At 32.9% G+C, this 17,630-nt stretch overlaps 3 protein-coding genes across 3 annotated transcripts in view; 1 reads left to right on the top strand and 2 right to left on the bottom strand.

The window, feature by feature from the left end:
- LOC107618037 (ankyrin repeat-containing protein ITN1) lies at nucleotides 1,143–4,354 on the top strand (the record flags this gene model as incomplete). The annotated part of the gene is given in 4 exon segments (XM_016319962.2): nucleotides 1,143–1,177; nucleotides 1,316–1,795; nucleotides 2,442–2,851; nucleotides 3,225–4,354. Coding segments are annotated over 4 exon segments (1,749 nt in total). The 3' UTR covers nucleotides 4,059–4,354.
- Nucleotides 10,406–13,485, bottom strand: LOC107616954 (probable membrane-associated kinase regulator 4). The gene has a single exon (XM_016318815.2). It carries the CDS (start codon nucleotides 11,736–11,738, stop codon nucleotides 10,614–10,616), a length of 1,125 nt encoding a protein of 374 aa, XP_016174301.2. The 5' UTR covers nucleotides 11,739–13,485; the 3' UTR covers nucleotides 10,406–10,613.
- LOC107617319 (centrosome-associated protein CEP250) overlaps nucleotides 13,581–17,630 on the bottom strand; it is a 7,758-nt gene continuing 3,708 nt past the window's right edge. Inside the window, 10 exon segments of the mRNA XM_016319058.2 lie at nucleotides 13,581–14,208; nucleotides 14,300–14,370; nucleotides 14,569–14,665; nucleotides 15,264–15,331; nucleotides 15,436–15,502; nucleotides 15,584–15,714; nucleotides 15,863–15,970; nucleotides 16,282–16,347; nucleotides 16,800–16,866; nucleotides 17,195–17,271. Coding sequence (XP_016174544.1) covers nucleotides 13,839–14,208; nucleotides 14,300–14,370; nucleotides 14,569–14,665; nucleotides 15,264–15,331; nucleotides 15,436–15,502; nucleotides 15,584–15,714; nucleotides 15,863–15,970; nucleotides 16,282–16,347; nucleotides 16,800–16,866; nucleotides 17,195–17,271 — 1,122 coding nt within the window. The 3' untranslated portion in view covers nucleotides 13,581–13,838.

Below are 17,630 nucleotides of genomic sequence, written 5' to 3'. Positions count from 1 at the left end.
ATAGATTGCAAATTAAAATCGTAATCTTCCAAGAAAATTTTTGTGATCAGTGTCGCTTTTGGGCTTTCCAAAACTGTATAACAATAGCACTTGAAAATTGAATTTTTTTTTTTTTATTATTTAGGCTATATCAAAGAATAAAATGTAAAATATAATACTAAATTTCTTAATGATTAATTCATTGTCGAATGTGCAGAATTAGAGCACAATATGAATAGTGTATGACTAATTGACTAACGCTCCAGCCCACAGGTTTTGTTTCAATTATTCCTTGTCTTTTGTCCCCAAACCGGTTGGATAATTTTATTATATTTGTAATTATCTGGCTCAAGCTACAAACAAATTAAGTAATGTTTAATTAGCTGAGGAGTATGGAGTCATGAGTTCAACTAATATTCATTTTTCAATAAGGAAATGCATGTGTGATTTGTGATGTTTTGGAGTAGATAAAGTAAATTAAAAGATTAAAAGACTTAAGACTCTTCCATTGTGACGGCGCACGCTCATAAAGCATTATAAATGGGTCAGTTAAGTTCAATGATGGTCTCATCTCATCAAACTCCGATTATTGACTATTAACACCTTTCCTTTCCTTCTTCACAAAATAAATTACAGTAATCTAGATATATTTGGTTATCTATGATCAAATTAATTAATGTTGTGTTCTTTAACTAAATAAATTAACGCTGATGTATATTAGATTATTAGTACATTTCTTTTTCTTTTGGGGGTCAGATTCTATATTTTTAATATTGTCTAGTTTACATTAAATAAATATCTATGTTGAAAATTTACATCCATTTATCAATAATTTTTTCTTCACTTGCCATCGCTAGAATCATCCAAATTTCTATATTATTATGTCACTCTCAGAGTAGAGTCTTTGAGTAACAAATATTATCTTGCGTTACCAATAAAACTGAAAATCTTCATCGCTAAAGGAGAAAAAGAAAAAGGAATATCCAAAATGTGTTTCTCCTTCTTGTCTCCCCCTCTCTTTCCCCTCACTTTCCTCTGTGTGTCTGCTTCCCCAAATCATTTTTCTTTACCATCTCTCTCTAATCACAGAATCGAATCACTTTATCCTTCATCTGTATGACTTGCTAAACGTTCTCTCCTTCTTCTTCTTCTTCTTCTTCTTCCACAATTTCCATGGCTTCCAACCTCAACCAACCAGGTTTTTCTCTTTCTTCTGTTACTTCACTTCAAAGTTCTTTGCTTTTCGCTATCTGCAGCTCTCAATCAACAAAGCTTTCGTTTTTCTGAGACCCTTTTGCCTCTTTTGTTTACTCCTCGTGTTTGTTTTTGTTTTCAGGAGCTCAAGTTCAAAGGGAGAACAGCATCAACAGCGCTATCTCTGAGATATCGCCGTCTCCGTCTCCTTCGTCGGCGACGGCGCCGGCGCTGGTGTTATCAAACTCCGGGAAGCGAATCGACCAGGCGGGGAAGAAGAAGTATGTGAAGCAGGTGACTGGGCGGCACAACGACACGGAGCTTCACTTGGCGGCTCAAAAGGGTGATCTTGGTGCGGTGAAGCAGATCCTTTTGGACATCGATTCTCAGATTATTGGGACTCTTAGCGGCGATGAACTCAACGCTGAGATCGCTGAGGTGAGGGCCTCCGTTGTTAACGAAGAGAACGAGCTCGGAGAGACTCCTCTCTTCACTGCTGCTGAAAAGGGTCACCTTGATGTTGTCAAAGAGTTGTTGATGCATTCCAGTAAAGAAACTGTTTCCAAGAAGAATCGATCTGGCTTTGATCCCTTGCATATTGCTGCTAGTCAAGGCCACCATGGTAATTTCTGAATTCTGAATTGTGATTTGTTTGCATTGTTAGATGGTATTTTAATTGTTATTTTCACTCTTGTGCTGATTGTAGTTGTTCTGCTACAACTGGTTAGTCCAATTAGGTGAGTAGGTGTAGGATATCGAAGCAGTTTTGTTGTTGTTTTGCATCCGAGGGTAGATCTTTTATTTATGAAGTGAGTTGTACTGACTATTTATGTTGTATTAACTAAAGAAAAGCAATAGTTATATTCTTGATTCACACAAGGAATTGGTTGAAGTAATTAGTAATTTGGACCTCTGAGGCAACAATGGAAGTTCTGATTCTAGGAAAGGTATTCTTGTTCGGAGACTGCATAGCTCTTGGACTCCCATGGTTGATTGGAAGTAAGTCTTATGGCACTTGTGGTAATTGAGAAACAAAATAATAGGAGAGGGAGTGGGAGACGAAATGTATATGATGTCAATGTTCTGTGGTGATATGTGTCGAGGAGCCTTCTAGGCCAAATGTTTAGATAACTTTCGCAAGTTAATTGATGGGTTATGTGCTAATCCTATAAGGGTTTAATTGTTGTATTTTGTCTAATCATAAATTCTATATGTGTGTACTCTTTTCTTACTCATCCTTTTTAATACATATAGTTTTTCTTTTGCAGCCATCGTCCAGGTTTTACTAGATTATGATCCCGGGTTAAGCAAAACAGTTGGTCCATCGAATGCTACTCCACTTATAACAGCAGCTACAAGAGGCCACACAGAAGTGGTGAAAGAATTGCTTTCAAAAGACTGTAGCTTGTTGGAAATTGCTAGGTCCAATGGAAAAAATGCCTTGCACTTAGCTGCCCGCCAGGGCCATGTAGAGATCGTAAAAGCGTTGCTCAGTAAAGATCCACAATTGGCACGGAGGACCGACAAGAAAGGGCAGACGGCATTGCATATGGCTGTAAAAGGGCAAAGCTGTGATGTGGTAAAATTGCTTCTTGATGCAGATGCTGCCATCGTTATGCTTCCTGACAAGTTTGGCAACACCGCATTACATGTAGCTACCAGGAAAAAGCGAGTTGAGGTATGTCAAAACTGGCACAACTTTACAAGCACCTTACGTATAGATGAGGTCATGAGAAACACAAATGATTTTAGTTTTATGGGATTCATACACATGGCTAAAAATGTGTTATTATCCCCCTAGTAGGATACTTAAATATGCCTTATAGCTGTTTACTTACTTGTCCACCTTGGAACATCGGGTACAAATATTAACTGTTAAAAATGCAAATGAAGCTGCTGATTTAGTATAGTTTGGCCTGAATTTGTCTGGAAATATAGGGTCTTATGTATTTAAATTTTCTTTCTTGAATTTACATACATTCCATCCATCCATCCATGATATTTTCTCAAATGAAAAATCTGACAAAGTTGTTGCTCATTTTACTCCACAGATAGTGAATGAGTTATTGCTTCTGCCAGACACCAATGTTAACGCATTAACCAGGGACCACAAAACAGCCCTTGACATTGCTGAAAATCTTCCCCTCTCTGAAGAGTCAACAGACATGAAGGACTGTTTATGTCGATATGGTGCGCTTAGAGCTAATGAGCTCAACCAACCAAGGGATGAACTGAGGAAAACTGTTACTCAAATTAAGAAAGATGTTCACACGCAACTTGAACAAACCAGAAAAACCAACAAGAATGTTCATAATATTTCCAAAGAGCTAAGGAAGCTCCATAGGGAAGGAATCAACAATGCCACAAACTCGGTGACTGTGGTGGCTGTATTGTTTGCTACAGTTGCTTTCGCCGCTATATTCACTGTGCCTGGTGGGGATGATGATAGTGGTCGGGCAGTGGTAGCAAGTTATGCTACTTTCAAAATCTTCTTCATCTTCAATGCTATTGCACTTTTTACATCTTTGGCTGTTGTGGTTGTCCAAATTACCTTGGTTAGAGGTGAAACTAAAGCAGAAAAAAGGGTGGTGGAGGTGATTAACAAGCTGATGTGGTTGGCTTCTGTATGTACTTCGGTGGCATTTATTGCCTCTTCGTACATTATCGTGGGTCGAAAGCACGAGTGGGCCGCAGTCCTGGTTACAGTAGTTGGAGGAGTGATAATATCCGGAGTCCTTGGCACCATGACTTTCTATGTCGTGAGGTCGAAGAGAACCAGATCAATGAGGAAGAAGGAGAAGCAGCTAGCTAGGAGGAGCGGATCCAACTCTTGGCCTCATTCAGATTTCTCCAACTCCGAGGTTGATCGGATATATGCCCTTTGATTTTATTTTTTTTTGGAACTCGCAACCCCCGAGGATCACAAGAAAAAGAGATGACATTGACCGGTATTTTGAATTTGCACCTTCCAAGTCATTAATGCTGTAAGAGTTCACCAAGAAAACTCTAATGCTTCTTGTGTTGCACACTGTACAGTTTTGTTTATTCTCTTAGCAATTGTTGTAGGATCATGAAGCAATGCAACTTTTCTGAGTATGTACCTGTGGGAAAAATCAATAGAACTGTGCTCTAATTCTAATTTATGTATCAATATATTGTCAAAATATCTATGGTTGCCATCCCTGTTTGTTGCTCAAGTTTTGTTACTAGAAATGTGTTGGGGACAAGTCATCACCACCCCTGACCTAGACTTCATAACTGCATCAAAATGTTGTATTGCTGACAAGAGGTTGTGATAGTAATGCAAGTTATCTGTTTGTCCTGTAATGGAGACAAGTGCATAGAAAGAATTACACAAATTTTAGATGCCATAGTCAACATATGTTTCTCTGAGTTAACTATTATTATATATAATGGGAATATGAAGGAAATATGCTATATAATTTTTTTCCTATTTTCGGTTTATAGTTAAAATGATCCCTGAAAGATCACTGTGTTTCGTTAGTTAAACAATGACACATGACATTAATTAGTTTGTAATATGTCATCCTTTAATTGACAAATGTATTTTTCAAAGACAAATTTGAACCATTTAATTTTTGCAAGGACCAAAAAATTGATATATTCATGATTTTTCAAGAGCTATTTTGATTATTTCTTTTAAGAAATATTCTGATCATTAACCCAAATATTTTCCTTGTATAACTTTACAATAATTAATCGATAAGTTGGTTATATGAAAATATATTCTCCATATACAAGTTATTATTTCATACAAGTCAATACAAGTCTCTTTAACTTAATTCACCTCACGCGCTACTATCTAACTAACTTTTCAATCATCGTGCGAATATATAACTACATTTTTTGAAAGGATTTCGTTTTCGTTTTCAAATTTTCTCAACGTTTTTTATTTATGTTCTCTTTCATCTCTGCGTTCCCTGCGTTTTTTATGTTCGTTCTCTATGTTTTTGAAATCAAGTTCTAAAATCAATTTTGAACAGTTATCTCGTTGTTGAAAATAATGAATAATTCAAGTTCAGATTGTCAATTGAACCAGAACGAAATTGATTATTGTTTTGAATCAAATCAAGTGGCTGAGGTGTGGTTCAATTCTAGTTAATGTTTTCGTTAGTAGTTTATGATTTTGTAGGTGAATAATGTTGTTTTTGTTTGTGAAAATTGTTGTTCATCGTTGATGGTTTGAATTGAATGTAATGTAAAAGTTTTGCATTAAAGGAAATATTTTTCTGTATTTGCAACAAATTTCAGTGTAACACGAAGATATTTAAGTGTATTGTTTAAGAATTTTCGGTGTATGTGTGCTGATAAGTTCTGCGGCTTCTTCTTCATCTTCTTATTTCATTTTCTCATAATTCTTTTCGAATTCAGCTTCGCAACTTCCTTCATTTTTTGCGACGATTTTGAGAAACTTTTTGAGAGATTTTGATCCTTATTTAAATTTTGAGCGTTGCGGTTTTAATTGAGGGAGAAGAACCGTTTGCACTATTAAAGAGTTAGAGAAGCGCGTGTTTACACGTAATCTAAATTGAAAATTGTTTTTATTAGGCTTGGACCAATTTATATAAACTTGTATACCAAAAAATTTGTATGTGTAGCCGTCCTTATACGAAAATAAAAGTACACGGCTGATGAGGATATAACTGAGTATAATATATAAATTTTGGGTCTGTTGCTGATAGCATGCTTGTTTTTATGTCTGAAAAGTTTCAAATTATGGTTTAAGAAAAAGCTCATGTCCAAATTATGAACTTGAAATTCCAATCCAAACAGAAATAGCATATGTTCTGAGTTGGCATTGTCTAAATGATTGGAATTGGTGGCATGGCATCTGGCCAATTGGGGTGGTTGTAACTTGAAAAGTTTTTGTTGTTTTGTTGTTTTTTTTTTCCCCTAAGCGAAGATCATTGCATGTGTAGATATAAGAATAACAAAATCACATAAAAGTTGATATATATCATAATCAAGGAATTTTGTTTTTAATGAAATTAGTAAACCACGCTTTTGTTATGAATATATAATTTAATTTTGATGCATTGTTAGTGTAAAATAATTTTATACGTGCATCTAATTACATAATGCCACATCAATGAAAATAACTACCTTTTACATTGATTGCGTGAATAGTCATCCAAAAGAACGGGTCTGATTGCACGACTGTGTAAAACGCTTTACATTGTCAGTGCATCGAAATTAAACTCGCGAATATATTAGGGGTGAGCACGGATACGCTTTACATTGTCAGTGCATCGAAATTAAACTCGCGAATATATTAGGGGTGAGCACGGATAGCGGGTACCCGATTACTCGTCCGAAACCGAACCAAACTAATTAAATTGGTTCTAGAACCAATGGGTAATCGGGTCCGACCTGAACCAAACCAATAACTCTCTCTAATAATTGGTTCGAATAATGATTTTTGGGTGCAGAACCCGTGGATCCGAACCAAATCACGTCATTCTTAATCGGTTTGGTTTGGTTCGGGTACATGCACAAAACAAACGTAAATTCGAACCAAACCGAACCAATTACAATTCAATTAGTTCGATTCTAATTTCACCATAAATCCGAACCAACTCGATCCGTGCTCACCCCTAGAATATATAACTAAAAATAATTTGTTACAATTGTGCCAATAATTTAAAAAAAAATCAGTGATCATGATAAGAAGCTGAATTAGTTAGGAATTAAAGGAAAACACATTGGTTGAAATCATACCACTGAAACCGGGTATTGAAATATAAGGAGCAGCAATTGGATTTTTTTAAATTTTTACAACATAATTAAACAAACACCAAGTCACTAACTGAATCTGAGACACACATGAAAGCACTATCAAAATTTCAAAACACACTCACATGAAAGCAAACGGAAATCATGATGTATGCTTGCTTCTTCTTATAGCTTATTGCGTTACTTGCTAACCATGTTCTCCTCTTTTTTATTTCCATTTCATAATAAACAAATAAACTTTGGGAAATATAACAGTAATTAAAGAAATTCCCATTGTCACCTTAAAGTTCTTCTAAATATAATTAAAGAGAAGATTTTTAGTGTTAACATTTAAATCCTTGGGGAATTCTATTGTTTTTGTCTAGCTTCCAAGATATTATGAAACTACTAATGACAACATTTTATTATTATTGTTATTATTATTTCATTAAGTTTAAATGTTTAATGTTTGGTTAACATAGAACTAGCCACTGTCAAAGTAGAAACAAATCGGAAAAGAAGCATCACCTGAAAAGCTGTTCCTAACTTTGTCTGCTATGATGAAGGATATATATATATATATATTTTCAAATAAAATGTGATTAATTTAACATAACTCTCGTACGTATGAAGTTAACTTCTTTTTGTCTTTCTATTTCTCTGACAGTTTTTTTTTTCTTTGTCAATACCATAGATTATAGAATACCTTTGCTTTAATTTAATTAAGTTATCCTCATCCATGAATTTTTTTCCACCAGACATTAAATTAAAATTAAAGGCAATATCTATTTAAAGTAATTATTTATGTAAAGATATTCTATATCTTGATGTAAATATTTATGTGTAAATTAAATTCTTTTTAATTATAGTTGCCAAGGGACTAATATAATAGACATATGTGATGCCACAGTAATCATAATTGTTACTCATAATCTGTGATGATTAGCCGAATGCCTCAAAAGATTCCTCCTTTATTTTTGCCATCACTTGGGTTGGGTGGGTAATGCCAGGTAAACAAAAAAAAAAAAATAATCAAAACTTGTCTTATTTAGTATTAATTAATTGTCGTAATAATTAATGAATGTTAAATAAAGTAAATTATAATTGTTTTTGGCTGATTTTCTTTTGTTACCAAACATTTTCGGATTAGGTCAATGCCAAGTTCCCTCATGTTTATGTTACTAAAAGAAAGGGTATTTTGGTACATAATTCCATAATAATGAATTCTGTATTTGAGTTTCATAAGTAATTAAAGTGATATATACTACATAGAATTGAACATTTAATTAAGATGTTTGTTTCACTAATAAGAAGAATTTATTTGTATACGTAAGACGGTGTTTAATTTAAAGAAAAGTATAAGTAACCAATAAGATTTTTGAACAATGTGTAAACAATGTGAATTAATAGGGTTAAAAGAGTAAATGTTATTCAAAATTTATATTGTTCCCCTAGCACTCCCCTTAATTTAAATATCAAAATCTTGTAGAATTAGTCAATTAAGTGTTGTTAACACTATTATTATTATTATCATTCTTCCACTCATTAAGTTCGTACTAAATAATGTACTATGATGTTTATCCTGAGATTTATTTTCATGATTGTTAAAAGGAATTATAATTTATAGAAAACAGAATCAAATGATTATTGTCACTTATATGTTGTATTGTATATAGTTGACACTTAACAGCATTAAAAAAATTAAAAGCAGTTAGATTTCTGCACAAGTTATTATCCTTACATTAATGTGTTTCTTCACTTCACCGTTACTTTAGTTTTTTGAGATCTATATCTGCAGCAACTTGTTGCCAATTTCTTGCAGATGAATGAAGACATAAATATCTCTAACAATTTTTTAATTTTTATATTAACATCCCTTAATTTTAATTTTTTTCTTTTTTAGAATTATATTTTTATATTGACCCCTTTTTTAAAATTGCTCTAGCTCCATCCCTAGTTTATATAATCGAATTTGAGCAATAAAACAATAATACTAATATTGATAATAATTCGAAGTTTTGTTTTCTGATACCCTATAAGATTTATATGGCGCTTATTCTTGTGATATTTGCAAAGGTAAATTTGTTATATGTTCTCACTAACTAAAATAAATTATAGTGTGATTCTGCGATGTGCAAAGAAATAAATTATTTATACTATATAGTATATTCTAATAAATGTTATATTATTTAGAGATTGATTATATTAAAAATATTTTATAGAATATTTATTTAACAATTTGTATATCATTCCATATAAATGATATAATTATTCAATTAAAATATAATACAAATTGAAATTTAGTTATTGTTTTAAGATTTTGAATTCATTTATTTTTAAAAAAGACATAAGTTTTTTTTATATTAGAGTTATCCAAGCTACATCTTTATTTATTGTTTTTATTTTTATATTTATTTTAGTTGTCATATTTTATCTTCTCATGTAGTATTTTTTAGTTTACAAATAATTAAAGGAAAATGAATGAATAAGAATGAAAATATAATATAAAATTATGAATTAATTTTATAATCATGACATATTTGAATGAATCTAATAAGAAGATATACTAAATTTGAACTTACTTAGAGGAGTCTTTTATAATTGGTACCAGAGATTAAGAAACAAAGAGTCTTATACAGAATGTATAAGTAGACTAAATAGTATAGTAGTAAGAGTCTTAATATGTATAAATTATAGAATTTGAATATTTGTAACTGAAATCTTTTATAATAATTATTATTATGACACTTTTAATGTATGTTTAATATATTTAATTAGTATTTTATATTTTAATTGAATAATAATAGATAAAAGCTTTTTCTTTTAACTTTTTAAAAACTTTTTACTAAAGAATGATTGGTTGATTCTCATTTTTTGGCAAGTCATTAGAATTGTTCACGTGACATCATTAACAAGAAAAAGATGGCTTAAACTTATTGCAAAAAAAATTAGTATCAACTTTTATATGTTATAAATAGATTTTATTTTCATGCATTGCCCTTAGTCTAAATGAATTTTATACAAACAATCAATGGTATGTTATCGTATCAGTAAAAATGACTAATTTTTAAATTTATTACTTAAAAAGTTATCTAAACACATAATTTGATGAGATGATTTATAAAACTATTAATATTTAAAATATATTTAGAAAATTTGCTCATGAAAGAAGAATGGAGAGGGGTTTAGAAGGTGTAAAAGAAAAGTGCGGTATGCAACTTGATTGTCATATCTTGAATTTGTTGAACAGATGGAAGTCTTTGAAGACTTTGAATGAAAATATATGCAACTCTTTGAATAGTCCCAATTGTGGATCATAAATTTTGAATAGTTTTTATGAAAAGAAGCAACTCTTGACAAAGAAAACCACTGTCTATGGTTGAATCTATAACCACCAATTTGGTTTTCTTAACTTTTGGAAAATGTCTCACAAATCAGTTGCAATTCAAACTAAAATAAGGAAATCTTGCAAAATGCATGGTTTGTAATGTTGTCATGCATATCATAGTACACTAACTCACAAGTAATTGAAATTCCAACTCATATTAAGTTGATCAAGTTGATTTCAAATAAAAATACTAAGATTACTGATAATACAAATTAATCACCAACATTAAAGAGTAGAGTATTGAACTTCTACTCATCATGACAATTTGGTTAAAGTAGTGAATTAGAGTTATCTTTCATCAAAACTTAAGTTGTCCCTATTAGCCCCTCAAAAGCACTACTCTTTCTTGATCCTCACTAAATGAGTAGAATCCTACTTCACTTGAATTCTTCTTTGTTTGCTGAGACTTCTTGCAGTGAGCAATGGCTCCTTGGATTGCATTCTCTATCTCTGAGCTTGCACTGCTGCACCTTTTAAGATGCTGCCTTGATGACTTGTTTGGAATCGAAAATGAAGATGATCCGGTGGACAGCGACGACTTGTTTCCCGAAAGAATCTTGATTCCTACAGAGAATGACCTTCTGTGATTGCTACTTGGATCATCTCCATTGTTCTTCATGACAGAATTCGAGGACTCGTATCGAATTTGACCATATGGATTGCTACTAGTATTATTATTCTTCTTCTTCTTGGACAAGTTATTATTATTAGCCTTTGAAACTGAGCCTTCATCAGCAACTTTTGTTGAAGTTGCATAGTTTTCATAGGAGCAACCGGATTTTCCAAACCAGGACTTGAGATAAGCCCTTGAAGCCCTCAACTTTGATCCTATTGATGAATGCTTCAGTTTCTTGGTCCAAGACTTCTTCTGATGATGATTACTCTCAACAGTGAATCCTTCATCACTTGTGCCTGTTGATGGAAACTCAAGCTTATAGTCTTCAGGGTTTAGCTCTCTGCTAACTTGGCATGATTCAACAGGAGAAATGTTGCAGGACTCAAATGGGGTGCCTGAGGTTGGTGTTGTGTAGGTTGTGGTTAATGGGGTGCTAAAAAACTCTTCAAAGGCTTCAACTTTGTCCATAACAAAAGGAGGGTCAGAGTTTTGGAGGATTTTCTCAACCATTTGAAGCCTTGGAGGAAGGTGAAGAGGAAGAAGCTTTCCTTTGTAGAAAAGCTCATCAGCTGGGGAAGTTGTTGAATCCTTTTCTTGATCAATGGAGGACATTTGGAACTCAAACTCTCCTGGTTGTGGATGAGAATGGCAGAAGAAGTTAGAATATGAGGTTACTTCCATATCAATGTAATCATCATCTGCAGTATCAAATGCTATGAGTTTTGAAGCCATTGATTTTAGGCACACTTCTCTAGTTCTTGTTCCTATGAGTATATTATGGAGAATTGAAGACCAAATGCTGCTTTTAAAAGGGTTAGACAATGCCATATTAAAAAAATATACAAAATAAAAAGCAGTGTTAATTAGTGTTAGTGTAGTTTAGTGGTATTCTAATTTATTGCTTCTTTTAATTTTAATCTCATGGTTGTCTCTTATCATTTATCATTATTGAAGGAGTTTGTCTGCAAGCAAGCATCCAAATGTGAAAGTTAAACCATTTTTTTTATTTTCTCTTATGGGGTTAAGCACTGACCCACATTACATAAACTCTGGATTATTTATTTCTCATTGGGATTGCTAATTTATTTTAGTATCTCTGTTTGCTAATGGTAACTAACATGAGTTCTATTGATGAATAGAAATTGACTTTAACCTGAAAATCTGTCTCACCCTTTATAGTCTAGTTACTAGCTGTAATAGAATAATAGTAGGGATGGCAAAGTCTAGTATGATTGAAAAGCAATGATATATTTTAGTTATACTTTTAGCCTTGTAACTTCATAGTGATTGGTGGTAAAAAAATGAAGGAATAAGACAGAGGATCTTCAAGGAAAATCTTGTGCCTTAAGATCCATGTTTTTGAAACCTTATACATTCTCATGCAAGAAATTGGGTTTCTGAACAAAGATATGTTTCTTTTGATTCTTTCTGCATTTATATAAGTAATTTGTGCACCATAATCAAGTTGATGTTGAAATAACAGCTCAGCAAATATATATAAACTTTGCACTGATTACACTAATGCACTTTCTTTTACCGGATTCGAGGTTCTGTTTTTTCTTTTTTTCTTTTTTTTTTTTTTTATTGACACACTTTAGTGTATATATAAACTTGCACACGGGAAAAGTCTTGATAGACCTTTTTGTGAACATAAGCATCTTTTTCCAGTCTTTTCTTGTTATTCTTTCATTTGTTTTATGGCTAACTTAAATTACATTACATTACATGCCTTTGTTTTTTTAATTTTATGTTGTGGTGACATGACATGACATGACATAACTCATGTTACTTTTCTTTGTGTTTATTAGTTAATAATTAAGATTAACATTTAAAAAGTCCAAATTGTAAGTGAATAAATGCATCATAACACACTGAACAAGATGAAGGCAACAAAATGACCCGACAAATATTGGTGGGATAAGGGAACTGAGGCCGGAATGCCTGCAAAATAAAGTTCTAGACTTTGGTTTTCAACACTCCTTACCTACTTTTGGGTTTACCCTTTTCTCTCTTATTATTTTTTTCAATTCAAATCTTAGTTAGAGGCAAAAAGACAGTGCAAGGTCCTATTTGTTTCCTCCAATGAGCATTTTTTTTTTATTTGGTTAATTAATAGAGCCTGTGTTTGCAAACACTAATGTGAAGTATATCATCAACATTGAGAAACCATGCATTGCTTCATAGGAACCTTCCTTTTATGATTTTTATAGACTTATAGTATAGTATAGGTCCCTCCCTAGCTATGCTAATCTAGTTGCAACGTCACTTGTAATAAGGAATTGCTATAAAATAAAGTTAGGTCGTCAAGCAATTACACACCTATATATTTCGCCTAGAATAATTATAATAAACTATTAAGATGGGTGAAAGTGATAAGAATTTGAACTCCACAATTTTTGTTATGATAAATTTGTATCTAAACGGTATCCAAATTTGGCCATAGTTATTTACATTTTTGGTCAACTTAAAATATGAACCAAAAAGAAAAAAAATCAAGTATTCGCTACATGCTTCTATAGTCTTGATAATCTACATTTTTTAGTTCATTTATAAATGGTAGAAAAACCGTTTGAATATTTCTTAGTTAATATAACAGAGTAAATAATAAACGGCAGAAGAAGAGCACACAGTTCAATACCTTTAATTTCATGAAAAAAACAAAATGGCATATGGACAATCAAGGTCCTGAAATAAGTTGGACCCACTGAAAAAAGCTCTGACAAATCAGTTATAACTTAAAGTTCAGTACTTTACAGAAGAATGAAGAAATTATGCACGTTTTTATGTTACAAATTCAAAGAAATCTGACCATGCTGCACGTTCATTAACAGCCAACCTATATATACGCTTACAATTCATATCATACTTGCATATGTTTGATTATAAAACTACAACAGCAAGCGTTAAGGTCCAAAAGGATTCACCTAATTACTTGGTAGAGGACAATTCTCTTTCAAGCTCATCAAATTCCCAATCACCAATCTCCTCTCCTGAGTAGTCTTGGCTAACCTTTCCAAACTCCGATTCTAGCTTAGCTAATTCCGCTTCATGGTCAAATATATCATCTCCCTTAGCTGAAGGTGATTTTGACCGTTTCTCTGTTTCTGTCTTTAAAATCTCAGTACCCGGAGCTGGAGCTGAAGCAGCTGGTGTATCATCAAGCTTTTTCTCGGCAAGGGGTGATTCAGACTTTTCAGGCGGGCTCTCAATTTCCAGATTTGGTCTTTCAATGGCCTCAAATTTAGTCCGTAATTTTTCAATGGCATCAAAAAGCTCTTTAACTCTTTCTTCATCTTTCCTGGATGAGTGAACCCATAATGTGATTTAGAAAGAAAATATGAAGCAACTGAAACAAGGTCAAACAGTGGATTTTAAAGGAAATACAAAACCTCGAAATTTTCTCATGTTGAGCATAAAACTGCTGTTTCATGTTATCCACTACACTGAAAGTGGTGATAATCTGAAACAAGGAAACAGAACCATCAATAAGATCCAAAGTCCGGATATTCAAACATACAAGCAAATTGAACACCCCAGAGCATTTTTGTCTAGGTAAGAATCTACACTTGGGCATGCTTCAAGGTAAAAGAAGACAAATAAGTGAACTGCTGGATAAAGAAGACAGTGACCTAAAATTATTCTCAAGTCACATGTATACCTTAGCTTCATAGCTTAAATATTCCTCCTCAAGATTTCTCCTTGGACTTAATAGCTTTGTATCCTCATCATCTCCACTGGAGGCCACCTTCTCTAACCTATCTCCCCAAGAAAATTAAGAAAATAAGAAAAATAAACATGCACACATTTAGGCACATGCTGCAACCTAGATTTTGTTGACTAAGTTTGCTGGTTTTGGGAATATGGAAGGAGCAAAATCTTTGTGGTATTGCACAGTATACACCACAATTTGGAGTATTTTGTTGGAGTGAAACTTACGCACCCTTAACAACATATTAGATAAACAAGCTTTATGGGATAAAATTAGATATTTGGCCTTTATCTAGTGTAAAGCTTATGTACTTTTTAGAGGAATTTCCCTTTCAGACAAGTGCAGTTCACCACTGGTTTTTTGTTTATGCTTTGCTTTTGCTTGGAGGATCTGTTCTCACCCCCATCTTCTTGTAACATTAGTTTCAAAAAATTAAATTAAACAAAAAAAAAGGGGGCAAATTCTAAAATAAATATAATTTTATTCATGCGATCACATACTTATTTTGGTTCAAATTTTCCTTACAAATTTAGAGAGTTAAAATTCAAATTTGTTCTTAATTGTAAATAATTTGATTTCTCAAAAGGAAATTTCCATACACCCAAATTCTCATGTAGACATTAGAAATAACACAGAAAGGTTACCTTTGACTTAGATTCTTGAGGTTCACAACGAACGTTGCAATATGGTCGATGGAAGGCTCCAACTCTTTCTGTGAATTACATAACATGTAATATTACACAGGAAAAGCAGGGAAGCAGAAAGGAATCCACCATTTTAAATTCAACATCCAATTCTGTAAAGGAAAATCAATACCTTGTAACCAGCAAGAAGCTGAATGACCAAATTCACAAAATAGTCCTCATGGCTCTCCAATTCATCACTTCAAAAACACAACAATTAGCAACAGTATTAATTCATGATAAATCTCATATAAGAAAATCCACCAAAGTTTAATACATACTTGACCTGCTTCTCGTAAATTTCTGCATTTGACCGCTGCAGAACCCAAGTATCTTCGAGAAAATTAACCCAGGTCTTGATAACATCTGCTTCAACATTACAGGACCTAATTGATTTTGTAAGTTCATCTTCCTGTCAATCAAGGTCAAATGAATACTTCAGACAACTGGGTCAAATGAATACTTCAGAAAACTGTAGCTGGGTGCTGAGAATTATTTAAGCAGCAAAGTGGATTAGCATGATAACCCAAACACAAAAGAGAGAACTTCAAAGTTCAAACCTTTGTCTTCAGATGTTCAACTATCTGATTGTTTGCTTCCTCAAACTGATCCCTCTCTTCCCTCACATTCCACAATCGTGCTTGAGCAGAAGCCAAAGATGTATTAACCTACAGGGTGTAAACCAGACATCAATCAATTATAAAATGTCTGTTTCTAAATAAATCAATCATATACAAATAATTATCAATTAAGACCCGGAATGATATAATCACTCTTACTTTAAGGTGTAACTAGTTGAAATTATAGATGAAGATCAACATTTGAAGACAGAATAGTAAGAGAAGAAAATTCTAGGAAAGGGTCAAAGACTTCAGTTAGAAATTTCAATGGTTTCTAGACTAACAACATGAGAAACCATTCTTCTGCAAGAACTGAGAAAAATACTGAAGCATTGAGAATATAGATAGCAACAAAATACCTTTTTTAATTCAGCTTCAAGTTCTTCCTTTCTCTGTTGGAGTCCTGATATCTCAGTTGTCAATTCCTAAAAAAGAAAAGGGGGAGGGAGGAAAAAATCAGCAGTCCCTCTACGAAAAAGATGGAACACCTAGTACGCACACCAGACCAGAGATAAATTTAATAGAGCTTGCATACTGAAAGCCCTTCTATATCTATTGAGCAATGATCAATGATTAACTTCTTTCAATCTAGTGTCACCTAAACAATATAAAACAAAAATATAATACAGGACAAAGTGTATATAAAAACTTCAGATGGTGAAACAAAAATGCTCCTATAAGGATATCCTTCCCTCAAACCAAAATAAAATATTGTCCATACATTATTTAATATTGACAACTTAGACATAAATTACACATTTCAAAGCAAAAACAGACCTAGTCAGTTATGAAGTTTCCTTGTGAAAGATTGTTAATTCCTTGTCAGCCAAAATTTACAAATAAATACAATGCTGCCTTGCTGAACAGAACAGATTACCTTCTCCTTTTCACTAACTTCACCATCTTTAGCCACCCGAACTTTTAATGCCTCCTCTTTTTGTACTCTGTCATTATTTAGTGTAAGAAAAAGAGAGAAGGGGGGAGGGGGTTGGGTTACTTTCCTGTATCTGAAGCAAAAATATTATACAGCAAAATAAATCCTTCAAAATCACCTGATCTAGAAGCTACAAGATTCTTTGCATGCATTAACAAAAATAACTAAATGAAACATTTCATAATTAACCATCCTGCCTTTCTTGCATAGTTTCATGTCATATTGTCATGCCTAGGAATTCCATTCTCAGTTTATAGTTTGATATAATCAGACTAAATGAAATGAGATACAGGGAGAGAGAGCACTAAACAGACATTTTCATAATACAGGAAATCTACCTGTGGTCTAAAATACGCTTTTCAGCTTTTGCAGCAGAGTTGGCAAGAGAATCTGTTAAAACCTTTAGCTTATCAACCTACTTGTAGACATGAAAATGATAACACTGTTAGAAACTAGAATATAAAGAAAAAACAGATCTAGACACATTTAAAAATATTATTAACGAAGATCATCAAAACTGAACATTCCAAAATACCCCAAATGCATGTCCTACTCTGTAGTCCCATACTATTCCCAATACCAAAAGCTAGGACATATAGTCATGTACTTGTGGAAGTATATCACCATAAGAGAAAATTTCATCCTTCTGTGGATGTCAGCTAAATGGTGACAAAACAAAATATCTACAAGCCACTACCTCTCCAGTTTTCATTCAGAGTTGAGGTTATTGATATTTGATAACTAGCAAAGAGCAAGTCTCCATCATCTATCTTG

The sequence above is a fragment of the Arachis ipaensis genome, chromosome B09 (genome assembly GCF_000816755.2).
Source record: "Arachis ipaensis cultivar K30076 chromosome B09, Araip1.1, whole genome shotgun sequence".
In the NCBI taxonomy this organism is placed as follows: domain Eukaryota; kingdom Viridiplantae; phylum Streptophyta; class Magnoliopsida; order Fabales; family Fabaceae; genus Arachis; species Arachis ipaensis.
The sequence above is the reverse complement of the archived record's forward strand: the minus strand, read 5'-3'. Positions and strand labels throughout refer to the sequence as shown.

What these genes read in the sequence shown, in the direction of transcription:
- LOC107616954 (XM_016318815.2), bottom strand. Translation starts at nt 11,738, where the DNA reads ATGGCATTGTCTAACCCTTTTAAAAGCAGCATTTGGTCTTCAATTCTC.